The 27,586-nt window shown below is 40.3% G+C and overlaps 2 protein-coding genes across 2 annotated transcripts; one reads left to right on the forward strand and one right to left on the reverse strand.

Annotated features, from left to right (window-relative positions):
- Positions 1-707: 707 nt before the first annotated feature.
- Positions 708-7,537, forward strand: LOC146631825 (neuronal vesicle trafficking-associated protein 1-like). The gene is made up of 4 exons (XM_085353926.1): positions 708-836; positions 1,099-1,215; positions 2,681-2,791; positions 7,337-7,537. The coding sequence occupies exons 1-4, from the start codon at positions 708-710 to the stop codon at positions 7,535-7,537; spliced, it is 558 nt and encodes a 185-aa protein (XP_085210052.1).
- Positions 7,538-8,696: 1,159 nt separating this feature from the next.
- Positions 8,697-27,374, reverse strand: stx18 (syntaxin 18). The gene is made up of 11 exons (XM_085353927.1): positions 27,186-27,374; positions 14,856-14,923; positions 13,622-13,737; positions 13,397-13,474; positions 13,209-13,275; positions 13,028-13,119; positions 11,294-11,388; positions 10,922-10,980; positions 10,565-10,634; positions 10,388-10,468; positions 8,697-9,636 (listed from the first exon to the last, which is right to left on the reverse strand). Exons 1-11 carry the CDS (start codon positions 27,336-27,338, stop codon positions 9,541-9,543), a joined length of 975 nt encoding a protein of 324 aa, XP_085210053.1. The 5' UTR covers positions 27,339-27,374; the 3' UTR covers positions 8,697-9,540.
- Between the last annotated feature and the right edge of the window lie 212 nt (positions 27,375-27,586).

Consider the following 27,586-nt stretch of genomic DNA (forward strand, 5'->3'; position numbering starts at 1 on the left):
TCTTTTCTTTCACTTGGATCGCCTTATGATTGGGCAAAGTGACATTTCATCCTAACTGTAAATCTTACTGTAGTTGGAGAGCAGAGGGTTTACAGCCGCTGGTCGGAGTGGGTTCCTGCGTGTGTGTGTGTGTGTGTGTGTGTGTATGGATGGATGTAATGAGGACGTTACATCACTTGCAGTGCAGCCAGACACCAGCAGCAGCATCCAGCTCGGAGGTAACGCGGCGCACAAACCCAGCTGGCCATATTGTGCACCAGCTCCCCGCAAATCGGCTGCGTCACACCTCAAGAAGGCACAAAGCAGTACTGCAGGAATAAAACCACTACACTGCGAGAGGCTCACGGATCAACCCCCTGTATCGCTTGAGCTGGTAAGTGCTTGGATGCATTAACGCGTATTTCTGTGTATATTTTCCCCATTCACGGTGATGCATCAGCCCGAGCTTTGCTTGTCCTCTCCTGCGCTTTTGTGCTCAACGGGTTTTCTCGTGGCCCACAAAACGCCCCACATCGTGCACATTACACTGATTGGATTGCATTGTTGTGAGAGAAACAAAAACATAATGCACAATTCCTGGAATATTTATGCAATCTTGTGGGGTAGAGGACGATGGATAATGCTTTTCCTTTAGGTTTAATGAGTGCTTGTTTTTTTTGTTTTTGCTTTTTGACCCCCTCAGGTTGGCGTTTTTCCGTGCAGGGAAAATGGTTAAACTGGGCAATAATTTCAGCGAGAAAACCAACGGGAAGGTGGTTTCTGAAGACGGGTTTGACACCATCCCTCTTATAACACCATTAGATGCCAGTCAGCTGCAGTTCCCCCCACCGGATAAGGTATGCTTTTTGATTTACCAAAATGTCCATTGATATTTGTGATTCAAAGTGAGGGAACCAGCGCGTTTAGTGGTATTGCCATCACTCTAATTAGGGGAGGGGGGACGGGTAACCAGTCTTACACATCTCTCCAGTATTACACATCACTTCAGTCATATTGCTTATAACTGTATCACTTGCATTAAAAATAAACATGCCGATTTTACCAGTCATGTTTTTTTTCTTCTTCTCATGAAGCGGCTGTGTTTTATTTTCCTGCCAGGTGGTGGTGAAGACAAAGGCAGATTATGATGGTGAGAGCAAAAAGGGAAAGCTACGATCTCCCAAAATCGCAGAGTTCTCAATAAGCATCATTGAAGGCGTTTCTGAGCGACTCAAAGTAAGAATAACGGAGCTGCTACAATCTGTGTTTCATGCATCATCCATTTCCCAGTATACTCCCACACATGCACATCCCTGAGAGCAGACATGTGTCTGCCTGCTGCTCAGGACATTTTTCATCCCCCCTCCAATCATAATATTTCCTCCCCAGCACAGCTCATACTTTTTGGCTCCTTCATTCAGCCCTCTTTCGCCTCCCTGTCCTCCCTTGTTGCCTGTAATCTTGGCCGGCTATACAGAGAGACATAATGCTCACTGATTCACTTAACCCCGCCCTGAGACTCTCATTAATTCAGCTGCTGCCATGGTGATGGCCTCCAAATGGCAGCATCTCTCCCACCTTTTAATGCTCCTTTGATTAGATGATAGATTTTTCTGTGCACACCTATAGAATGATTGAAACGCGTGTTTTGCTTTTATAAGAAACGAATGCGTAAAAGATGCCCTTTCTCCCTATAAATCCATCTCCGCATGTCCTGTGCCCACACTGAGCGATCCTCCCTCTACATTCATAATCAACAGATGAAAAAATATCTCTGAGCAGTGCCAGGCTCTCTTTGTAGGGCTTTAATTCTCAAACATAAAGCCACCGAGGCACATCACTGCCTGAGAGAACACAGCCTACATCCTCACGTCGGTGCTTTGAAATGTTGCAGGCGGGCCTTTCATCACAGAGAGTCTCTGTAATAAGCTCCTGTTGCTCTGCTTTGTGCACGCTGCACTGTGTGCTCTGCTGTGTAACTGTCCAATTCAAGCAAACAAATAAAAAGCAAATACTGTCATTCATATCGACGCACACTGTTAAGAATCTTATCAAATCTGAGCCAAACACAGTGGGCCAAAAAAACTAAAAACAACAACCCCTCAAAGAGTTGTTGGATGTGTGGCACATTGCTCATAATATGTGAAGTCTTGTTTCTCTGCTGCAACTGTGAAATTTCACAGATACAGAACCATTTCACTGACATTGCTTTAAAATAGAAATTTTCCCTCCCTCCAAATAACCTAGCATATTCATTTATCCTGCTGCATAAAGCACACCTTTGGGGGGGGGGTTACATCTTGGGTAATAATGACGCGCTCACTCCCACTGCCCAGTAGCTCCAGTAGGTGTTACATAACTCCCCTGAGAGGTGGGAGCTGAACTGTACAGGTGGCCGCACAAACTGTGTTCTTGTCGAGTTAATTTATTCAGATTATTCTGTAGACCTGACTGGATGTTACTGTCACCGTTTTACTTTATGACCTTCCACATAATTGTCTACATCTTTTTTTTTCTTTTGCTTCAATATGGCAACCTTTTACTCTCGCTCAACCTTTAATATCAAAGAAGCTATTACAGGTTGCTCCAGTCTGCCCACTCGCTTCCTTTCATCAAGATGTAGGGAGTCTATTTATGGTGTCCTTTAACGGAGCTGTCTCGTAGGTCTTCTGCTGACGATGGCACTGTGCGTCTCCTTTAGGTGACCTTGCTGGTGATCTGTGCTCTGGCTTTCCTGATGTGCGTAGTGTTCCTCGTGGTCTACAAGGTCTACCAGTATGAACAGCCTTGTCCTGACAGCTTTGTTTACACGGTAAGAAAAACATTTCACCGTTCATGCAGTAAAGCATTTTTGTTGCATTATTTTAAATGTCTAATTTAAATGAGGATTTAACTGATCATGAGTGCTGACACTACATTCACTGATACAATTTAAGCTGACATAAATAGAAAATGTATTTTTACCATGGATTTAAAAACAAAAAACTCTTATCTGAACTTCCTTAGATCCCCAATAAATCTACATTTTATTACCAGTGCCACCTGTTTGTGTGAAAATATGTAATTTTTGAGAGGTCAAACAGTACATTTTTCATATTACAGACAAAATGTTCAGTCAATATGCAATAAAACACATTAAATAGCTTTGCTGAAACAGCCATGATGGTCAGCAATTCGCAATAGCTTAACATGGCTACTTTTAATAAAAAATTTCATTATTAATTTTGTTGACTGGTTTCCAGTTGTGTTCCTGTTCCAGGAGCAGTTTAGACTAGAAAAAATTGCATTTCCTGCGAAAATGCTGTGTGGATGCCTTACGCTGAAGATTTCTGCTGAAAAAAGCAGAAAAAGTTGAAAAAACAAAAAACATTGCCCTGAGCGAGATTCGAACCTGGCCTTTCTGATCTATAGGCGGCGTCTCACCTTACTGGACCAAACTGATTCTTACAAAGAAGAGGTGGAGAGACTGACAATTCTGGTGAAATTAGCAGAAGCTGCTTAGTATTGTGCTAATAAGAGGTGAAAAGGCTAAACATTTAGCAGAAAAGAGGTGAATCAGAAGAAGTTCTGCTGAAAAGAGGTAAAGAAGCAAAAAGATGAGTTGAAAAGAGGTGTAGAAGTGCTTGCTGAAGATGGCTGTATGTGTAATGACACACTGGAGAGTGTCAAGAAAGCAGAGCGCATGCAAGCAGGGAACATGTGTAGCAACTGTCACAGGTAGGATTCGAAACTCTGCCCCCGGGTCTCACGGCAGCTGCCCTACCCTCTGAGCCAAATGAGTTCTGGTCTCAAGCAAATATATGATGAGAGAGAAAATGTGCACTGTGGAGCAGAAGCTCAAATTAGCAGAAAAGAGGTGAAGAGGAAGAACTTTGTTGTGAAATGAGGTAAAGAAACTGAAATTTGTGCTTAAAACAAGTGAAAAAGCTGAACTCTGAAATCCTGCTAAAACAGTAGTAGAGGCTGATATTTTTCAGCTACTCACTGAGCCAAACTGGTTCTCACGTAACTGAAAAAAGGTGGAAAAGCTTAAAATTCTAATGAAAACAGCAGAAGAGGCTAAGTGCACTGTGGAGCAGGAGCTCTAATTAGCAGAAAAGAGGTGAAGAGGAATAATTTCTGCTGAAAAGAGGTAAAGAAGCAAAAAGCCGAGTTGAAAAGAAGTGTAGAAGCAGAAGTGCTTGCTGAAGATGGCTGTATGTGTAATGACACACTGGAGAGTGTCAAGAAAGCAGAGCGCATGCAAGCAGTGAACATGTGTAGCAGCTGTCACAGGTAGGATTCGAACCTCTGCCACCGGGTCTCACGACAGATGCCCTACCCTCTGAGCCAAATGAGTTCTGGTCACAAGCAAAGATATGATGAGAGGGAAAATGTGCACTGTGGAGCAGCAGCTCAAATTAGCAGAAAAGAGGTGAAGAGGAAGAACTTTGTTGTGAAATGAGGTAAAGAAACTGAAATTTGTGCTTAAAACAAGTGAAAAAGCTGAACTCTGAAATCCTGCTAAAACAGCAGAAGAGGCTGATATTTTTCAGCTACTCATTGAGCCAAACTGGTTCTCACGTAACTGAAAAAAGGTGGAAAAGCTTAAAATTCTAATGAAAACAGCAGAAGAGGCTGAGTGCACTGTGGAACAGAAGCTCAAATTAGCAGAAAAGAGGTGAAAACAGCAGAAGAGGGTGAGATTTGTGCTGATAAGAGGTGAAACTGCGGAACCAATCAGAGGTACTGCTTCTGTCTGCTTCATCAGGCTGTGTACTTGTATGTATTTCTGCCATAGACTGTTAACCAGAATCTGAGGTCCATATTAGAAAAGCTGCTAAAATCATTAAACTTTGCAGAATTGTAATAAATTATCAATATGAATTACCGGTCTGTGATAGTGTATAAATTTGTAGTTAAAAAAAAAACATGTGGGCCAAGGTGGAATCGAACCCACGACCTCTGGTCTGAAGAGCGGTGTCATTACCAATCGCGCCACCTCTAAGGGGGCGGGCGCTTTGAAAAAAAGGGTGATGAGGAGTCAGAATTAGATCGCGGTGAGACGCGAAAAACGCCGTTTTTTGGAGTTACAAAACGTCGTGTAACTCAAAAACTAGGTGGGATAGAAGCATAATTCTTGCACTGGGTGAATCAGCGGACTTTGGTGTACTTTGACTGCGATTTACATAGCTCTTTGTATCTCCGTCGCGGAGATATGACGAGAGAAGAAACGGCTTCATTTTCGGAATTTGAAAAATGAGAGGAGGACAGATTTCCACCCCTCAAACAAGTCTAACTCATCTCAGAACGGTAATAGGTGAGAAAATAATTCTTGAATTGTGAGTGTCAGGAGTGTCTGAAGATATACAGGGACAAGCCTCATGTCTTAACTTTGCTTCGTTAAGGAGATATGACGATTTGAAAATGCCTTCAGTTTCAGTATTTCAGCTCTGAGTTTCACAACCTCCCCATAGACTTTGAATGGGGAGTTTTTAGACCATGTGTCACTTCGAGGCAAATTGTGAAAAAAACGTAACTCTCACAATAATTATAGTGACACTGTCTTAAAGCCAGCAAAAATACCTACGTTTTGATGTATAATTTGTGGAAGTTGAGTGGAAATTGAGCGAGTAGCAAGGAGTTGTTCAGACATGAAGAGAAAATTCAGAACGGACGAGTGTGCAGTGGGAGTTAATTGCATAGCAACCATAGCAACACATGTATTTTCTGAAAAATCACAAAGTTGTAACTGAAAACTTAAAGAGTCATTACATGAAAACGGTAACAGATATGAAAAAGCTGAATCACACAGGAATAGCCCAATCATCTGAGAACGTTTTAAAGTTTGAATGGAGTTTCTAGGTGAAAGTATGAGGAAGTAGTTAAGTTTCAAAGACAAGCAAGTTTTAGCAGAATTGTAGAAGTTTCCCATTCATTTCAATGGGACAAATTAAAGGAAAAAAGTGTAATATTTTAAAAAGTATAATAGTAATAAGTACCAAAAGATATAGCAGTCGAAAGCAGAAATAGCAGAACAGTTTAGAGTTTGAATGGTAAAAATCGGCTGAAAACTGAGGGAGTAGTTAAGCGGCAAAGAAACGGAGCAACTAGAATAATAAAGGATAAAGAATAAAGAGAAACAGGATCTCAATAGTGTGGATGCCTACGGCATCCACCCAATTAGTCCTTACCTAAGGCTTTTATCGTCTCATACTGCTGGTCTGCAAAAATGACATATTCTCACAATAAAAGCTGTGGGTCTGAGGTTATCGATTATTATCTCACCACAAAGCCTTGATCCCTCTACCTACAGTGCTGGGAAAAAGTCTTGAGTCACCCTTTATTTCTTTAGATTTTGCCTCCAATACTTTTGCTTCCAGCACTTTTTCACCAACAAGGTGATTCCCATAGAGCTATTACCCAAACACCTGGCACATCGTGACATGGTGTCCTTAAGAAATCGGGAAAAAAAATCCAGCAAAAACCTGACACAGGACCAGAGAGATGAATCTGGCCCCTCAGGTGGCCTTTCTACTGTCCAGTAAAGCCTAATCAGAAATGGTCTCAGTAGAAGTGTTGCTGTCAAGAAGCCATTTTCAGGGAAGGTGAAAAGGTAGAGGTATGCCAGATTATACAAGAACTAGTCTGAAAGTCTAATTTGAAACTTGTGGTTGAAATTGCTCAATGTACAGAGGCCAGGAGAGAGGTACCACAGTGAGTTTCTGTATCTGTATCTGCCATCTGTAAAATAAGGTTGGAGGTTCATGGTTCATGGCTGTATTCCTCCAGTGATGTTGGCCATCTTGACAAAGTTCCATCACATTTTGATCAACAATGCAATACCATCTGGAAAAAAAGGGTGACATTGATCCCAAACAAACTAATGCAGTAAAAGCATACCTGGGTATAGGAACAGAGGGAAACAATATCAGTCATGGATTGGCCTCAACATTACTGAAGCACTGTGGGGTCATCTTGTCAGGGAACAAATGAAAAGTCTGGAGAACTATTCTCGAAGACTACTTAAATAGATGACAAGAAAGCTTGACTAAGAGACTGTTTTGAAGAATAAAGGCGGTCATACCAAATATTTTGACTTTCAAGCTAATTACAACTGTATACATTCCCCCCTTATATACATGCATGTTTGCACATGTTAGAATAAATCACTGCAGCAATTTTCCAAAGCAAAATTTAAGACACAAATTGTGCCTCCAGACTTTTGCACAGCACTGTATAACTGTTTAAATGATAAGATTTAGCTTGCGTTGTTTTCTGTGCTCTTTTGCTCCAATCTATATTCTGTTGTCATCACCTATTGTGTGCACTGAATGAGTTAACTCCCAGTATGTTTAATTCTCTCTTTCTGGAGCAGCAAGGTCGCTGCATGCCAGCTGGGCTGTATGGCAACTACCCCCCTCAGGGCCCTGGGGGCCGCGGACGTCTCTTCACACTCATTAACCACTACAACATAGCCAAGCAGACCATCACTCGGTCAGTATCACCATGGGTGACCATCATGTCTGAGGAGAAGGTCACCCAGCAGGAGACGGAGACTGCCCAGAAACTGGCTTAACCAACCTGGGATCAGGTGGTGGCTTCGCCTGCTGCAGAAAAATAAATAATATGGTTGTGCCATTCAAGCAAACCTCCCAGTCCTGTGGCTTTAATGGTTAAAAATCCACTTCTCTTGGCTGAGGTGCTATGCTGCCTTGTTGATGCAGTTTGGTCAGCTGATGCTTACAGTAGGAGGAATTTCTGCAAGTGAGACTAACAGCTGGGTGGATTTACAGGTTTGTTTGAATAGCATACACTGTTATTTATTTACACTTTGAGTGGCAAACGTGTAGAAAAAAAGCCACAGAAACAAACACTGACACACACATTCACTGTCTTTGTACATACACATATGTAACAGAGCTCACTTTAGTACTCAGATTGTGAAACGACTGTGAACCATCTCGTGTCTGCGTCGCTTGTTTTATGCACGCACGACTCTTAATAACAATCAGTTTGCTTTGAATCTCTTTGTATTCCAATACATCAAGTACTGATATGAGCATGTTGGAAATCTCGAGGTTGGGCGAGTGGTAAATTTCTCATGAAGTGACAGGATATTTGCCACTGAGGCCATCTGTATGAAAATGTCTTAGTGTTATGGTATTGTGAACAAAGGCTTGACTTGGAGGAAATGTACCAGCAGAAAACATATTTTAAATTGTGCTGTACTGCTCTCTGCATATAGTGCTTTAAAAAAAACCGAGTGTTTGATCAAGTTTCTCTTTCTTTTTTTCCCCTCAAACAGACATGAATGATTGTTTCCATTCATTTGGATTCTGTGAACACAATGTGCTTTGATTTTCTGGCTACACAACACTTATTTAAGGATTACTTTACAGAGCATAACTTTTAAGCTACTGTACTGAATGTTTTTTGCATTGCTAGTGAAGACACTGTATTGTGCAATGCTTCGCATTGATTAATGTCGCCATATATGGCTATAAGCAGCCACCACAGATACTAGAGTTAGGCTGATGTAGTGGAACAATCTGACAGTAGTTGCTTGTCCTGTTGTTTCCTTTCTGTATTTGTCATTTAACTTAACTTGCCACAAATTATGTACCTTTTTCAAACAATGTAATGATTGCCATTGAAGTGCATTTGCTACATAAAAAAAATGTCAAATGAAAAACTCAAATAAAGTGCCCACATTTCACACCGACGTCTATGTGCAATCCATTTATGCAAAAGAAGATTTTTATTCATTACTTTGAGAGCAAGTCATGTCAGAGCTGCTGAAAACTCCCTCGGCACAGAAAATAAACACAGTTAAAAGTTCCAGTTGCTCTTGAGCTGACATCAAAGGAAAAAAATGTTCAAAGCACTTTAATGCTGTCACTGGAATCTGAGTTAATCATTATAAACAGATTAACAGAAACATCAGAAGTCAACAGCTACTTTCTCCTTAGCTGACACAAACCAAGGCAGGCAGCGGCTTCAGCTGCCTTTGATGTTATCTGCAAACCCACATAGATACGAATTATAAAAATTGTTTTATATCATGAAATATCATCATGAATTAATGAGAGAAGGTACACGTTAAATTTGCTATAAATTAGTTGAGAATCATTTGCTTTTACTTGAGTGTATCTGATGTGCCAGTACAGTTTATTCGGCTCCAATCTGCAAACCATTTTGAGCATTTAGAGTAATTTATTTTACATAAAGAACAAATCTTTTTGAATACATGGGACTGTGATGTCAAGATGCAAATACGCTCTAGTGCATAAAACAGTTTCGGAAGAGATTCACAGGGATCGAAATCCAGTCAAACCATTGTTACTCATGGCTGAGAAAGGCAAGATGTTAAAATACAAGTGCATTTTTATATTAAAGCTACCCTAGATAGAATCAGGGAAGAATTAAGTGCCATTTAAACTTGAGGACATAATCTCACGTTCAGTCTCGCTGTTGCCATCACTTCACTTCTCAGTTAGTTGTACAATCACTTCTGAGATTGGCATTGTGTATCAGCTTCAGGCAGTTTCTTGTTGTCCAGAGTCCATTTGGGCAGTCGTGTTAACTGTCATACCAGTCCAGGAAGAGAAGAGAAAAAGAGCACATAACGAGGAAAAAGAGGATCCATACCCTAAATCCAGCGTTGTTTTTGATAGCCTTAAAAAGAAGTAAACACAATGACATTTTACTGAGTGGAAATATAAGTCACATATATACTCACCGGTACACCTGTTCAACTGGTTGTCAATATAAATACCGAATTAGCCAATCACATTGCCGCAGCTTAATGCATTTAGACATGCAGAAGACCTGCTGAAGTTCAAGCTGAGCATCAGAATGGGGGAAAAAAGTGATTTAAGTGACTTTGAACGTGGCACGGTTGTTGATATCACTGTCCAGTGAATGGCAGTTCTCTAGGCCAAAATGCCTTGTTCATGCCAGAGGTCCAAAGAGAATGGCCAGACTGCTGTGAGCCAAAAAGAAGGCAATAACAACACAAATGACCACTTGTTACAACCAAGGTATGCAAAAGAGCATCACAGTCCACAGAGTACCTATGTTCTGATGGCTGCTTCCAAATCCTCTCAAACTGATTTCTCAAATATGAAAACAGGATCTGGTGACCTCCACAGTCACCAACAGAGCACTTTTAGGATGTGAAACAGGAGCATCACATCATGGATGTGGAGCTGATAAATGTGCCGCATGTGTGTGACGCTATCATGTGAACATGAAACAAAATCTTAGAGGTTTTTTTTAGCACCTTGTTGAATCTGTTGAAATTAAAGCAGTTCTGAAGGTAAAAGGGGGTCTAACACCCAGGTGTATCTAATAAAGTGACCGGAGAATGTACAGCCAATATATGTGATGCAGAGGTGTGTTTTTCCCCCAGTGCAGTAAAAGGTACCTCTCGTATATCCTCATTGCCTTCTTTGACGTTCTCTGTAGCACCAACGACGAGCTGATGAATGTTGTCTATTTCTGCTTCCTGTCATGGAGAATAAGATGGACAATAAGTCTGTGTACAACAATGCACCGTGCACTTAACAGAGTGCCTGTGTGAAACCGAAGGAACCCAGCTCACTTGTTGCAGGACTTTCTCAGCAAAGATTTCTTGAAGTCGTGAGATCTCTACCACCTTCCCTTCGATTTGCCTGGTGGGTACAAACACTGGCATGAAGCATCCAATGAAAATAATGTGGCTAGCATATATAAGCCCTTCCAGATGATGTTAGGGGAACATTTAGTGTTTAGTGATTTTTATCACAAGTGTTTCAGATCCATTTCATTTAGTTTTATTAGCCACCAGAGGACTAATCTGCAAACACTCAAATCTTTGGGTAATTTTAATCCTGTCTTGATCAACATCTAACATTTCAGCCATGCTGTTTAAAACAGACTTATCAAAAACAGAAGGGAACATACACAGATGGAGACTCACCTCACTTCATCCACCAGGCTGTTCATCTCACTGATCAACCTCTGGTTTTCCTGCTCAAACTAGACATAAACACAGTACTGAATAAATATGTATAATGCAGATGTCAAATGCTAATTTAGTGTAAATATATTTCCACTTTTATTTGCCTTATCAGGAAATCCCTGTAAGCTGCTTTTGTGATGACAAATAACAATCCAAATTAGTCTGACATTTGCTGCTCTAAATCTTTAACCCTTCAAACCTCTGGCAAAAATCAACAACGAGTTGTCCCTGTGCACCGACACGCTGTCAAAGTACAACATTAACGTTTGAAACATGCAGATCTATTCATTCATTATTCTGTATACATAAATATTTTCTAAGGTGTCACACCATCTGAATTTCCTCTGGGGAGAGCTCATCTTCCACTCGGCTCTCCTCCCACAGGTTTACAGGGTTGTCCTGGACCTCTGATGATGCAGTCTTCTCTAAAGGGCGAAAGACAAAAGACTTTTAAAGACAACTTTAGACGTGTTACAATAAGAAACCTCTCTGAAAATATAACCTTGAGCAGTTATTATGATGGAGTTTTTTAAATGGAATATCTTCAGTTAGTTTATTATTTAGTCCATACTCCTTTATTGCCTTTGGTAAGCTATTCCAGCATTCAGTAACTTATTTTTTAGAGTGAGTGTGTTGTGAGTCCAGATGAGCTTTGAAATTGGTTCAACTGCCTTCAGGAAGCAGTCTCTTAAAGCAGTTTTCACTTTCAAATACAAATCAAGTTGACAAGATTATAATAATAAATGTCCTTTTTGACTACTGTAATTATAACTAGGGATAGGTACCGGTATCCGATGCCATTATGGCACCGGTTCTGACATAAACAGTAGTAACCAGACCGAAAAGCAGCGCACATTTCGGTGCTTTTTTTTTCTTTCCCTGAGATGTCATACACTTTGGATTCTAGCCAATCATTTTACCTTTGCAAGGATAGTAGGCGGGCCCAGGTACGTACGTTCTTTTCGAGCTACAGATTAAAAATGCCCAAGGCGAAGCCGTCAAAAGTCTGGCTGTACTTCACAGCAAAAGATGCAAACTCAGCAGCCTGCAACAAGTGCTTTAAGGTGATACTGTGCAAAGGAGGTAACACCTGGAATCTGACGACCAACCTGGCGACGCATAGCGATTTTTTTAAAAGCCGAGAAATGCACAGAGTTAGCAACATCTCCCAAAAACCCGAAGAGGAGAGTCCTGGCCCCTAGCCCTGCCAGTGTAGCAGAAATGATGACGGATGATGATGGCAGCAGCAGCCGTTCTTCTCTGCGTGAGTAGCTTAATGTTGTCCGTGTGTAATTTACGTTGAGTAGGCTAACCACGTTATTACATTAATGCATGTAAGGTGAACTAGCAAACACCGTCGTAGTTACATGCAGTTGTCTTCTTGTTTGATGGCAGATACTCCCTTCACCCTGGCCAAAAAGGCTAAAACGACCAAAGAAAAAGTGGAAAACAGCTAAACATGAGAGGTTTAAAGTTTGTGTTTTTTCCATTGTTTAAGCACTGCTTCCAGCCAAGAGTGATACCATATATGCCCTATAGCTGCAGAAAAGGCTAACATTGTTATCTTTCTACAAAAAAAACAGCTGAACATGAGAGGTTTTTGGACAAAGTGTGTGTTCTCCATTCTTTAAGCACCGGTTTGAGCACCGTTTAAGCACCGGCACTGTTTCGAAAGTACTGGTTTGACACCGGTATCGGATAAAACCTAAACGATACCCATCCCTAATTATAACATTTAATACAGTTAACTGATCCAAATAGTGCTACTTATTGCTTCCTGTCTGCCAATGTTGGCTATGGATGATGATATGAATAATACTCATACTTAACTTTCAATCTTAACTGAGATCACAAAGAATCATCATCATCATCATCATCATCATCATCATGTGCAATGACACTGTGATAAGACACCATGACATTATATATATTATATATGTTTTAAAAAAAGCTGAAATATATGAGATCACAAAAAAGTAGAAGAAGAAAGCATAATTTGGAGTCAGGTAAGTTCTAATAAAATGCAGTAGGGCTTGTCGTGACAGGCTTTGCATGTTGACTTACCAGAACTTCCCTCCTTAACGGTGTCCTCCTCTGTGGGCTCCACTTCCACTTTTTTCTCCACTGGACCGTGATGCTCTGGTACCAGTCTTGATCTGTGACCACAGAACACAATATTACATGAATCACAAGCAGTTTAAAAATGATGAGTGACAACAGGTCAGTGAGGAATGCAAATACTCACAGCCTCTTCTTGTCCACCATTCTCTTGACTCTAATTGCTCTCTGCTCAGAGTACAGCTTGCATACACCTTAAAACCAAAGATGCAAGGTATGATCAAATTGTGTCAGATGCATTATGAAAGAATTATGAAGTATTAAAACAGGTAACAGAGGACTCACTAGAAGTTCAGTAATTAGCTACAAACTCACCTTTTAGGTATGTTTCAATGAGGTCTAGCACCGCTCCCCTGTGCTCCTTTATCTGAGCTGATATCACCTGTTTTTCAGCTGAGATGACAACAATAATATATTTACAGTCAAGACTTCCTGACTTGGAAAGCATGCAGTATGAACAAGACCATATTAGCATTTCCAGATATGTTATGTTTAAATTTCCATTTAAGTTGATTTGCTGCACAGAAATAAAAGACACACCTTCATTGCGTAGCTGCTTGATGGCTTCAGAGCAGGTTCTCATAAAGATCTGAGCATCCTGGTCGATCTGGTCACGGTCATTGTCTGTCATGCGGGAAAGGTCTGATGAAATGAGACTGTAAAACACACACCAGAGCAATGAGAGTGAGCTTGAAGACTTTTACAAACATCATATTTAGTTTTACACCGACAGACATGCCGTAATGTGAATAGTTTCAAGTTGAGAAAGCACTTGTCCAAATACTCCTTCCCTCATTTCCACGCGCAGCTTTAAACAGTGTACTCCAAATTTGTCCTAAGTGAGCATCATGTTAAGCATCCCATCATGCAATGCATACTTTGCGGGGGGAAACCTAAGGAAGCAAGGCAGTAAGCAAGCTAAAGTCTGTATTTTGCTTTAGCTAGGTGTTTTAAACTTTAAAAAGTAAATATGACAATCCACATTTGAGTCTTTTCCCTTTGTATTATTAGTTTGTGGGTGGCTGTCCAGGAAATAGAGATGTCACTTGACAACAAATAATTGATAATAATTACAAGATTTGAAGCTGAACAAGCCATCCATTGAAGGACTTTAGTTTCATTACCATTACATCATGTTATAACATCAGTGTAAATAAATCAGTTATCAACTATAGGTCACAATTACTCTGAGGACTAAGAGGTTAACAGGAAATCTGGAAGATAGTAACAGCTATGGGAAAAGCTGAATGTATACAAGACCTGCAAACATATCAGTGGACAGTCCCATCACTAAATACTACCACACTCAACCCACTGACATGTCTAATGCTTAGTTAATGTTTTCTTTTGAGGTTTCATCAACAACTCGTTCCCAACAGTGGCTACTCACGCACGCGCACACACACACGCACACACACACACGCACACACACACACACAACGCAGAGGGGCCTTGGAGAGAGGAAGGCCTGGATTAGTCCCTGGGTGTGATTTGCTCTACACTTGGTTGCAGCTCAATTATTCCAGACAATTAGACTGGAGTCTGCCTCTACAGACCACCCGACTCGCTGCTGACCTTGTGCCAGAAGGCAGCCCCTGTAGCTCACGCACAGACACTCACGCACGCTGAAAATAACCCTGACTCCTGACCTTCTCTGAATTTTGTCAGAATTAAAGCGTTTGTGCCCTCATCAGCTTTCCCTGCAGCCTTGAAGGGTTTTGCCGTTGCTGTTGTTGATTGTGGTGGATTACTGTGACTGTTTGGAGAAGCTTACCTTCCGGCGCTCACATAATCTTTTCTGTGCTGTAGCAGAAAGTCTTTGAGCTTGGTGATGTTCGTGATCTGCCAAGATAAAGTGAGAAGTAGCATTACTCGACCCCATCACCATCATGTCAACAAGTCTTTAAATACGCAGTTGCACCTTCAAATATGTTAATTTTGGTCAACATTGTTTTTTTTTCCAGACATGTATGAGGAAACTATTTTCTCCCAACAACAAAAACTATCACAGCTATGCAGATGACACACAAATATATATCACAATGTCACCAGGAGACCGAGGCCCTGTACAGGCTCTTGGTAAATGCATTGAGGAAATCAATGACTGGTTGTGCCACAATTTTCTCCAGCTAAACAAAAACAAAACTGAGGTAATAGTCTTTGGCGCCAAAGAAAAACGATTACAGGTCACCAGAGAACTTCAATCTATACATCTAAAAACCACAAACCAGGCGAGAAATTTGGGTGTAGTGATGGATGCAGACCTAAACTTAGAAAAACACATTAAGACAATAACAAAGTCAGCTTACTATCACCTCAAGAATATATCAAGGATAAAAGATCTGATGTCTCAACAGGACCTGGAAAAACTAGTCCATGCATTCATCTTTAGTAGGCTTGATTACTGTAACAGCATCTTTACAGGTCTACCTAAAAAATCAGTCAGACAACTACAGCTCATTCAGAACTCTGCTGCTCGAGTCCTCACTAAGACCAAAAAAGTGGACCACATCAGTCCAGCTCTGAGGTTCTTACACTGGCTGCCTGTCCGTCAGAGGATAGACTTTAAAGTTCTGATGCTGGTCTATAAAGCTCTGAATGGTTTAGGACCAAAATACATCAATGACCTCCTGACCCAGTATGAACCATCCAGATCCCTCAGGTCATCTGGATCCGGTCTTTTATCAGTTCCCAGAGTCAGAACCAGACACGGAGAAGCTGCATTCAGCTTTTATGCTCCTTATATCTGGAACAAACTCCCAGAAAGCCTCAGATCAGCTGAAACACTCAGTTTATTTAAATCCAGGTTGAAGACTCACCTGTTCTCAGCTGCATTTGAATAAAGCACCAAATCCACACTTTAAGCTTAAATTTCAAAACTTACATTTAACTACTGATTTTATCTACTGTTCTGATTTTATCTGTTTTGATTTTATATACTGTTTTGTTTGTTTGTTTGTTTGTTTGTTAATTAGTTAGTTAGGTTATTTGCTTGTTTTAATCAATTTTAAATCATGCTTTTTATTTGTTCTTGTTTCTAATGTCTCTGTAAAGCACTTTGAATCACCTTGTTGTTGAATTGTGCTATACAAATAAACTTGCCTTGCCTTGCCTTGCCTTACATTCCAACAGAGCCAGAGTAAATGCATAATTTTACATTTATTGGAAGTGACAGGAAACCAGTGTCCTTCTATCTCTGTGAATTCTCAATATTTACTTATGACAATTCATCAACTCCAGGACATACAAAAATCAAACCAGCAATTTGCCCGTCAAACAGCTCTCATAAATAAAACCAAGGGCTTACAGAGCATACAGAGCACTGACAGAGCCATTTCCAATAAGCTTTAAATTTATGATCTGTTGCTATTTATCACAGAGAGAAAGTCCAGGAGTGTGTGTGTGTGCAAAGGGAAACCAGAGGAAACTTGGTTCAATCCAATATTTGCTCGTGTAATTCAGTCAAATATTAAAAAAGACCAAATTGCTTCCCTGTCCACAGACTTCTGCTGGCAGGCTACAAGAGGGTGTGAAAGCACACACAGCAGGCTCTGTTGGATCCACAAGAAGACAGAACTGAGACAGGCGCAGGACTGAAAAATGACACAATGAGTTTGACTGTGACAGCGAGCACAGAGCGTGGGGGATTATTTTGATAGCATAACGACGCTGTCTTCAGCCTTCACTTTTTCACGCTAACAGCCTCAATTATCAAATTGCTTTGGCTGTAAAGAGTAACCTGGCACCAGTCGTCTAATAATGTCTCTAAACATTCATTCCTAGCGTCACAGTGACTTAAAGCGGTGTTTTATTTGAGCTGACGTTTGAAAAATGACTTGTTTGTCAGGGCATAAAGAAGGTGTTGTGATAAACAGAGCCGAGCAATTTGTTAGAAACCCAGAAGTCCTTCTCTGGTTTAGAGGGTGACGTACGACACTGCTGTGGGGGGCATGCTAACGCAGGCAAGGACAAGGCAGGCTGACCCCCGCTAATAATACAATTATTTGTGAGGTCAGGAGTTAATTGATGTTCAGTGCAGTTGAGCTTGGAGGGTTCAGGGAGAACAGAACCGTACTTATAGTTTAAAGTCATTCAGATCAGCATTAGTTACTAGTTTAGAGCCTATTCAAAACATGCCTGTTTGAAATTGGCTCTAGTAAATCTCTAGTTTTACTGTTGCAGCATTCTCAATCAATCACTGACCAACCATAATTATGACTGTACACACTTAAAGTCTAGAAAATATCGCATGGGAGCAGACGGCAATAATGTTTGGGTGAGCATCATCGTGTCATGTGACATTTTATGATGCAACTCATTCAGTATTATATCTGTAATCAAACTTTAATGTTACATCATAAATGTATATTATTTTAATATATTCTTCATTTGACATGATTATAATGTCTAAATATGACATCTAAAAATGTTTTTAATATTATTACAACCACTCTTGTTCGGTAAATTTGACAGTATCTTGACTACCAAACAAAAGACCTATGATTAAAACACAGGTGTTTGTCAGTTATCACAATAATAACAGACCTTTTTTCAGATGCCTGATCAGAATAATATTGAAGCACAACTTCAAAAGGACTCCTGTGACACTGTTATATTAATCTGCATATGTAACAGTCGGCGCTTCCCTTAACTGACAAATCAGTGCTTTCACTTGACTTAAAATCCTTAACACATTCTGAATTCACCTCATCTCTGGAGCTAACGCAGTTAATATGACCACTGTTAAAACAAATACAAAAAATACAATATAAAATGGCCCACGACAATGTTAAGACGATGCATGGAGAGGAAAAAGGTAAAAATCCCTTTTTAGGCAACTACTACAAACAGAATACACTCAGTACCTTGACAGTTGTAGTATATAATGCTTAAGTGAGGACAGGATGATGTCTTGTTAATAGCTGCACTGGCATAATAAGCCATTTGCAATGCACCACACTGTTGACCGTGTTTCTGAAACATTCCCACACTGTAGAGGTTCATGAGCAATCCTTCCAGCTTGCTGTTTGGAGGGTATTAATTGGACACAGCCATCTTTGCAACACAGTCTTATTGCAACCATTTAGATGAATTATATTAATGACATGAAGTAGTACGTAGAGTCACGGACTGCTCTTTGAAGTTAATCAAACACATGCAAAGAATCCTTCATATAATTAAAATCTAGCATGTCAGTGAATAAGACTGGTTATCATTGTAACAACCTTTATAAGTTTTTTATAGCTTTGAACTGCAAACAAGCTTGGAAACAACATCTTACAGCAAAAATTGGACTGTTTGGTTTTTGTTTTTTTAATTAAAAGTTGCTTTGTGTTGTTGCTGTAACATTTCAACTCGTTCGTTGTGGTTTAGAGTCTTTTGGTATGATTTTGTGAGGAACAAATAAAGTGAAATGTTATGTCTAAGTTCCTAAATGAAACACAGAGATATTTATGTAATCTAGACTTGAAATTAGAAAATATAAACTCCTCCACACCAAGAACGATTTGGCTTGTCTTTACTATAAACTGTTTCCTGCTTGCAATTAACACTCGGTTTCAGCTTTGTACAAAGTTTATCTGACTACAAACCTCTACTCGTGGTACTACACCTTTTTCACCAGCAGGCAGTGCTAAGCCCAAAGCACTGGAACACAGTGGAAGGTCTGTGTGTGTGTGTGTGTGTGTGTGTGTGTGTGTGTGTGTGTGTGTGTGTGTGTGTGTGTTGTGTGTTGTGGGGGTGCTGGGGAGTGTCAAAGACTGCTGCTCTGGGGGTTGAGCTGCCTCCTGTGTGTATACATTGGAGCTTGGATTCCCAGCACAACCTCAAGGGTTTGCAGGGGGTCAGAGGGATCAATTGCTCTTGTAACGTAAGACCTTAAAGAGCAAGTAATTCCTGAACAATGAGGAAGGGGGTGGCCTTGTGCATGCGGCTCACCACATATGTGTATGCATAGGTACGCGTGAACGTGTGTGTGAGTGTAACGTGTAGCTGCCGCAGGTGTGTGTGAGGCAGAGCTCGCAGGGAAGGCAAGAGGAGACAGTCTGCCGGGCTATATCTAATCTCGTCATCATCAAAGACCCCCACTTTACCTCCCCACTTTCTCCTTCCCCTTGGTTCCCTCCAGCTCTGACTGAGCCCAAACAAACCATCAGGGGGGATTATTATGAGGAAGAAAAGAGAAAAGGCTTAGCTAGCAGATTTTCTAAAGAGCCTGGATAGCTCTTTGTTTTGTTTAATCCAGGTAACTGACAGAATTTGATGATGACTGCCCTGCTTTGGTTCAAGTCCCTGTGTGTCCTGACTGTGGGCTATCCATACTGACGCCACGTTATGTTGTGTTTAGGAATGTGGCCCTGATGCAGAGAGGATGCTTCAGAGGAGAACGCTGAGCCACATGTTGACTCTATTATCATGTTTATGTCTGACTCTCTAATGGGCTGAGTTTTGTCTTCTCATGTCTATTCACAGTTAGGAAGCTTTAGCCAGCTCTATAAACAAACAAGGAGTAATCAAAGAAAGCTTTTAAGAATATTTACCAACTGGGTCCTCGACCCTTTTAATATGTGCTAAAGTTGTATTAATCTGTCACGAGTTTAACCGGCCAATTCACTTCGATACAAAGATGTGGAAAGCAGCGCTTGCATGCAGTCTCGGTGCTTCTTCATCTACTGTCACACAGGTCAGATCAAGGATGGATTTGAAAAGTGACGGAGAGTCTGAATCATATATTAGAGATTTTCAAATACTGAGGAATATCAGCCAATGTATAGTCTGCGGTAAAGAGTACAAAGCTGAAATGACCACATTACCGCTATTGTATTTTACAACTGTGTCACATTTCTCCCCTTCAAGACAGATGGAAAGCATTCAGCAATCATCTCTGTTCAATCACAACTTGTAACGGTCCTGCTGCTGGAGCTTAGTGAGACGGACTGAGTCAGTGGCAAAACTATTGAGGAAGGTTTACAGCCTGCCTAAACCGATTTCAAGCATGCATTCAAAGCCATCATATCTTAATAATCAATTTCATATGAAACAGATGTGAAGGGCGGGGCTGTAACGTTTCACTAAAACACAAATGCTCAACACGGGACAAAAAATTAATTAATAAACAAAAGGCAAAGCTGGCAGCTGAAGAGAAGGTGACGTTAAGCATGTGAGATAAACAGAACTGTTTTTAAAAAAGGACACCACATAATATAATAGATACATACAGTATCTACCATTAGATTCAAAATATTGTTGTGTAAGTATTTGTATTTACTGATATTCCTTAGAGAGCATACTTAATCACGTTTTGTGATTATTTCAGCATGTTTTTGAATTGTAAGACCATCTCTCTTTTGTTTACTTAAGTCCGGTCAAGTTGCCTTGGTTGGACTGACGCAAACCTGTGTCTGTTTTTCAGAACTGCCAAAATATTATCACAGCGAACTGGAATTATGGTTTGCAAGTCCACGTGTTTGTTTCAGCCCAGGAGGAAATCTTATATTACACTTTATTAATGTTCAATATTCATATACAATATAATGCAAACAGTACTGCACACAGTGGGTCATAGAAGAGTAAGAAACGTACTGTCCACATTGGCATCCCCTGGTGAAACAAGTAAATAAAAGAAAGCTCACCCCTGCTTAGGACAGCAGGATATACATGCTGAAATCCTGACAACAAAAGGTAATAAATCAGCAAAATCACTAGCTCTATAACTTAGATGTACTTAATGAGCATCTCCTGCCAACCTGGTATCAGTTGTCATGGTCATTATAATAAATACGTTTTTTCCCCTGCATACAGTAGCACTGAAAACACCTAAAAAGTACCAGAAATGCAATTTCAGAGTAAGTGACACTGCAACTTTCCTTCAGTGTATTATACATCACTGAATTGATATAATTCACTTCCAAAAAAGAACCAAAAACAAAACCACTTGAGTTAAACTTTAGTTTCAAAAACACGAGCAAGAAAAAGACATAATCTATAAAGACAGAAAACACTTCAGTGATTTAATAAAGCAAAGTAATTTGCGGAGTGCATGGAAAATCTAGACGTTTGATTCGAGTCAGATTCTCACAGTACTGGAAAACTCAAACCTACTTGAGTCTTTACCTCTAAGACAGTAAACAAACTCGTCTTTTGACCTTTGCTTTAAAAACAAAACTGAAACAGTATCATCTGCTTTAGTTTTATTTTGTGCATTCAGTATCAATGTGAAATGACAACAAATAATGAATACCCCATGACTTATTTCCACATTTTATCCTGTAACAAAAGGCCCAATTGTATTCTTTATAGTTGTCATTTGCTTAAACAGATAAGTACACATCTGTTGGAGTTTCATGGCTCGGATTTTAGTGTTAAGAGTGGTGAATGCAGTCTGCTGTCATTAGTATTGGGAAATCGCAACATTTGCCTAATGATAATGCCGTAAGACAGTATTTAAAGTATCCACAGCTGCTGCTTGTTCATCTCTAACAATCGTGTCTACAGAAAAGCAATGACTGCCTCATGACTTAGAGCTTGTCATGCATCTGTAAAACTGCTTTTAACCACTTTTTGCTCGTTAGTTTCATTTTCATGAGTCCTTCCAAACCTTTTGTTGCGTGCAGTAAAACAAAGATCACGATCCTGCTCAGGGCTGACAGCAGATGCCTCAAAATTCAATTTGCCTGGCTTTCATGGGAAAACAGTGCAGAGATTAGGCCAACTGGTAAAAGAGACCATTTAGCAGCACTGTTCATCTGAGCGTGATCCCTGCAAATCGCTCAGCATAGACTTGGCTTAGGCAGCTATATGAGACCGCGTTTTACCTTTTGTGTTGTACTTTGGTAACGTGATGAGCAGAAGCATAATATAAAATTACTGACTGCAAACTTGCAAAATGTGGCTAAATAAGGCGCTACCATTGCTTTAGTACATATTATGTACAATATCAATTCTTTTATTTTTCACTGATCTGGCTTTTGGGCTTTTTAACATCCCTATGATAAATGTTTTACCTTTCTTTGACTGCCAATTACTTTTACTTCTACAAAGACTGTGGGGGGGGGGGGGGGGGGGGGGGGGCATACTTGTGCACCACATTCCCTAAACAACTCATAAATGTCATGTAACATCTGCTGCTGTGGCTGTACACCATCTATATGTGATCCGTTAAGCACAAGAAGAAATGTGCAAATTCATTCCAGTTTCATCTGAAGCAAAACACCCACAGGCTCTTAAACACATCTCTAACGATTATTTCAACTTTGATCTGCGACTCTGACCTTTGCAAGTTCACTGATCCTCTTTAACGTCCCGGTGTGATACAAGGTGATAATTTTAACTTCACTTTCACAATGGTTTAGCTTGATTTAGTTTATAACATCTCAAACATAAAATGAAATTTCAATTGTTTAAAAAAAAAGAAAACACACTGGAGTTGGAAACTTAACCATCGTCGAAAAATTCAGACTAAATGTTACGAAAATACTAGAGCATACCATTTCACTGTAAAGTTTTCACAGCGAAGAGCCCCTCTAACAACACAACATCATTTTAAGAGCTGGCCCACTTTTCAGTGTTTCAAAGAAAACAGTGTGAGAAGGAGCCAATTTTGGAATACCAATACTGAACGCAGAGTGGGGAGCCAAGCGCTATTTTCTACACCCAATTTGACAATTTTAGAGTGACCTTCCCCATTTAAACTCGAGAAGGGTAGCATGCTGCGGAGAGCAACGAGGTGAGCGGTGAAACGGAGATCACAGCGCCCAAAACCAACCCCTATGAGGTAAAAGATTCCCCTTACCAAACCCCACCCTGCAAACACTGGCCCTCTTATTAGTCAATCAAACCCTTCTTGAATCGACTTGAAAGTAGCTACATTTCCTTTCTCATTGTGTTGACTTTTGAGTGGAAAAAGAAAAAAGTCTCAGAGGTCCACTGTGTATTTGTCAACTTTGATGTTTTCTTTCTATTTTTGCGAAGCTTCAATGGGAATTTAGGAGGGAGAGTTAGCGGGAGAGTTATGCATGTCTTGAAGGGCACCCACATCTGTTGTGCATTAGGTGCCGGCCGTCAACATTGTTACTGGGGACCTAATTTAATATTTTCTCTGTTTTGATCTTCCACCTTTAATCACTGGCTCTTGGGAGGATCAGCTTTCCCCAGAAATTGTTTGAGAGCCGAAAGAAAATGTTATTGCAGCATGTTTATGGAATCATACATGGGAAGAGGCGACCTGCATAAAAATGACTGCCTATGTGATGCCGAATAGAGACAGAAAAGGATAGCTGAGCCGGGGAGACGTGGGTGAAAACCGCGACATAACTGTAAGCAGTCAGGACATTCCAAGCTCACATTTTCAATTTCGGCAAAAACGGCTTCACTGAGATGGTCGGAGATGATATCTGCAATGCGAAGGAGACAGCAGTAGGGGGGGAGGAGAGCAGGGTGCAGCCACCACAGGATAGGTTTGGGTTTCTCTTGAATAAGCAGCAGTGCCTTTATTAAACCACCATTTCTAATATCAATGTAACATAACATAACAAAAACCTGGTTGTGCAGAGCTGCAGCAAATGGGCTCATGTTTGCCTCGGGCTGATGGCTGAAGACATCGGGTACAACTAGAGCTGGGCGATAGAACGATAACGATATGTATCGCGATATAACTTTTACTCGATAGAGAAATTAAGCTATCGCGATAGACCTCGCCGCTCTTGTCCTCTTAAAAAAAAAAAAAGAAAAGAACAGCCAATCCAAACTAAGTAGCGCAGAGCCGAACCAATCACAGCCGCAGCGTCACGTCGCGTGACTTGTTACGTACAGCACAAGTGCCAAGCCGCACGTGTGTTTGTTTGGGAAGCAGCCAGCGGGTAATGGAGGAAATGAGTGTGCCGACTAGAAAAATCAACCGAGCGTGACCGAAGAGAAAACAGATGATGGTTCCAATGCCGGAGAGATTGTCGAACGGAAGAGCCATAGAAGTTCCATAGTGTGAAGGTATTTCGGCTATTTCAAGTCTGACAAAAAACAGAGTAGCGTGCACTGTAAATTGTGCCAAAAGCAAGTCTGGAAATACAATAAACTGGTGCATGCGTCACACTGCGCCACATTATTGTTTCGGTGAAATGAATTTCTACAATACTGTTACTGTTAATTGTACTCTCTGCAGTGTTTAAATGCTTACATATACACACAGTTACTGTCCCTCCACACATACGACTCGGTTCTGCTTCTATGCCGCAGCTTTGTTTACTTTTACCCACCGAGGCTTCTAGACTTCTGATTGGCCAACATTTCTGCACGGTTAGGAATCTAGCGCCACCTGCTGCTTTGGCATGTTCATAGCAGCGTTTTCCTTCATTTCTGCCTTTATGTGTGGACGGGATTATTTTTTAAAACGGAAACGGAAAATCTCCGTTTTCAAAAATACCCGTGTACGCGTGGACGTGGACAGTCTCTGACTGGAAGCGCTAATTCGTCATTCGGCTTTTGTCAGACTAAAGTAACTGTTAAAACTGTTTGAAAAGCTAAGCTATACAACAAGGAGAGATTGAGAATTTCCTTTTAGTTCTCAGTTTATTTGATATTGACAAAAGTTAGTCAGTTTTGTCTGTTCTTCTGTAAAACAAACTAAGATTTATTTTTAGAATTAATATTTTGTTTCTAAGTGGAATTGACAATTTAGTCTGTTTCGTTTGTTCTATTTTGAAACTTAAACGCTTTAGCGGCTGCCTTTTGTGTAGTTTGCAATATTTGCCTTTATTTATCTGAAAAAGTCTCATGTTCCTTAAGTACATCTACCCTGTTGAACTTATTATGGGAAATAAATATTTAAATAAAAACAAGCTGCTGATTATTTCACATTTTACTTGTGAGCAACGGCACATTTAAATCTTACAAATATAGTTATTTGGCTTATATCGTGATAGATATCGTTATCGCCTGAAATGAAAAAAACATATCGTGATATGAAAAAATCTCATATCGCCCAGCTCTAGGTACAACTTAAAGCCCTGACTCCCCTTGGGATACGTAAAGTGGTTCTTCAAGGTACCTTTGAAGAGGTTTGTTTTTGAGATATTCATGTCAGGCCAAAGTGTAGCAGTAGACGTACAAGCAACATGTACACTGCTAGATCTTGTACCGTCAACCATAGAGGATGGGTCTGTATTTCAGCGGAAAAAGATAATTTAAGATGTTTTTCATGACATTTCCTGAATCAACACAATGTCTCATAAAATGAGATCCAAAACTGTTTTCCCCAATATATTTAGTCTTATGTGAAATTCTACAAATAAATTTATATTATTACAGTATTAGAGGAGATGAAGTCTAAATTCCATTACTGACAGTGTATTAAAAAGCTAGCATTTTTCAGTGAGACCAAGGTCATTTTAACTGGCTATTACCAGAAAACTAAGAAAGGAAGAAATGAAAACATACTTCTTCAGTTGTGTAGCTGTTCATATTTATATGGTTTCTGAAAAAATAACCATATCAACTGCTGATCCAAGCGTGTAAAATTTTTTCTGAATATCAGTTGCAGGCCTCATGTTGGGGAAAATACATATATATATATTTTATGTGACACTTTTGTCCTTGAGTGATTGTTTTCATGAGAATTTGGTCAGATATGAGAATATAGACTGGGAGACTGCACACCAGCAGCTATGAAACAACATTTCTGACTTATTTCTCTCCCTATGATGCCCACACCTATCAATCTGTGCCAAGAATGTTTTATATGAAGTGGCGTATGCACTTATAATATGCACTTATAATAACGGCATACTCCAACAAATACAGTTATTATAATAATAACCAGGAATTGTAAAACACAGTTGAGCACACATGTAGCAAGCCTGGACATCCCCAGATAACTTTAATGAGTGAATATTGTATCTGTAAAAGTTGTAGATTACCAAAGTATATAAGGGCATAAAAGCATTTCATTAACATCGATGGGATATTCTTCTTCTTCTTCTTCTTTCAGCTGCCTTTACAAAATACCATAGCAGATAATTTGCCTCTATTTCACCCTATCCCTAGCACCCTCCTTTATCACAAAAACCCTCTGCATGTGCTCCTTCACTACATCCATGAGTCTCCTCTTAGGTGTTCCTCTCTTCCTCCTGCCTGGCACCTCCACGTTCAGCATCCTTTGCCTAGTGTATTTTCTCTTCCGACTGTGCATATACCCAAGCCATCTCATCCTTACCTATTTAACTTTGCCTCCACACTGCTCAACCCGAGCTGCCCCTCTGATGCGTTTGTTTCTAATTTCGTCCATCCTGGTGACTCCCAGTGAAGATCTTAACATCTTCAGTTCAGCCTCCGGTCGTTTTTGTCAGTGCCACCACCTCCAAGCCATACATCATAAAAGGTCTAGTCTTGCAAACCTTCCCTTTCCCTCTTGGTGCTATCCTTCTCTCACAAATCACCCCTGACATTGCCTCAACCTTCTTCACCCTGTCTGCAAACTCTTTTTCACACCTCTTATGCATTATCCGTTGCTTTGGATGGTTGACCCCAGATATCTAAACTACTCAAACTTCAGTACCTCTGCTCCTTGCAGCTTCACTGTTACACCTGTCTCCCTCTCATTCACACAAATGTATTCTGTCTTGCTTCTACTGACTTTCATCTTCTCTCAAAGCATACCTGCACATCTCCAGGCTCTATTTCACCTGCTCCCTACTCTCAGTACAGATCCTCAAAGCCTTCAACAAACGATTAACTGGCCACTTATTGTATTAGTCAAAATCACAACCTTTATATTTCAAATCTCAACGTATCATAATATTATCTATTCTATGACAAATTTGGAACATAATTTGCATATATTCAATATAAATTTTAAAAAATCTAATCCAGTTTAAGTTCATGCTGCATTTAGCAAAGTTATAGTCTGCAAATGTTGACAGAACACCGGCTAACCACGAACAGCGCCAACACACCAAAGGAAACAGAAGTGGTAAGCATCGTATATGCACTGTATTTCACTGGCTGCTGTTGCTCCTACAAAGTAGTAGTAAGTTTAGAAGCTGCCATTAAACGTAAAGCACTTTGGCCACTGTGCTAGCAAAGTTAGCTAACGCTAGCCTGGATGAACACTCACCACTTCTTTCGCCCTCGGTGAGAAGCCACTCTTCGGTCTACTTCTCTTGAAAATTTCATCTTTGGTCGAGTCGAAGCCAATCCCTATGGCTTTGTTCCTGGTTTTGACCGTCTTAACGCTGGCTTTGAAAAGTAACGTGATATCAACAGCCATGTCTGAGCAGCTGCAGCCGACTGCTCACCGCTGTAAACAAACTGACACGTCACCCGATGAGGACGTCATCTTCGTGGGACGCGCTGGATTTCTCCTGTAATACGGGTACGAAAGCGTTACGTTTAACCTTAAATATTTCATCAGTATTTATTTATTATAAGTAATATTCACATCATAATAATTGAATTCTGCTACAGTCCGATCGTATATTTAAAGACCGGTCGCTTAGAATCAACTCTTGTAGGGAA

This window comes from Diplotaxodon limnothrissa, linkage group LG5 (assembly GCF_057381915.1).
Source record: "Diplotaxodon limnothrissa isolate DT_005_m linkage group LG5, D_limnothrissa_male_GT1.1, whole genome shotgun sequence".
NCBI classification, from domain to species: Eukaryota; Metazoa; Chordata; class Actinopteri; order Cichliformes; family Cichlidae; genus Diplotaxodon; species Diplotaxodon limnothrissa.

Excerpts from the sequence above, each read along its gene's own strand:
- LOC146631825 (XM_085353926.1), top strand. The coding sequence starts at position 708 with ATGGTTAAACTGGGCAATAATTTCAGCGAGAAAACCAACGGGAAGGTG. Across the intron at positions 837-1,098 it reads AGTTCCCCCCACCGGATAAG|GTGGTGGTGAAGACAAAGGC; the intron begins GTATGCTTTTTG and ends TTTTCCTGCCAG. Across the intron at positions 2,792-7,336 it reads CTGACAGCTTTGTTTACACG|CAAGGTCGCTGCATGCCAGC; the intron begins GTAAGAAAAACA and ends TTTCTGGAGCAG.
- stx18 (XM_085353927.1), bottom strand. The coding sequence starts at position 27,338 with ATGGCTGTTGATATCACGTTACTTTTCAAAGCCAGCGTTAAGACGGTC. Across the intron at positions 13,276-13,396 it reads CATTGAAACATACCTAAAAG|GTGTATGCAAGCTGTACTCT; the intron begins GTGAGTTTGTAG and ends TTTGGTTTTAAG. Across the intron at positions 9,637-10,387 it reads GCAATGAGGATATACGAGAG|GCTATCAAAAACAACGCTGG; the intron begins GTACCTTTTACT and ends CTTCTTTTTAAG.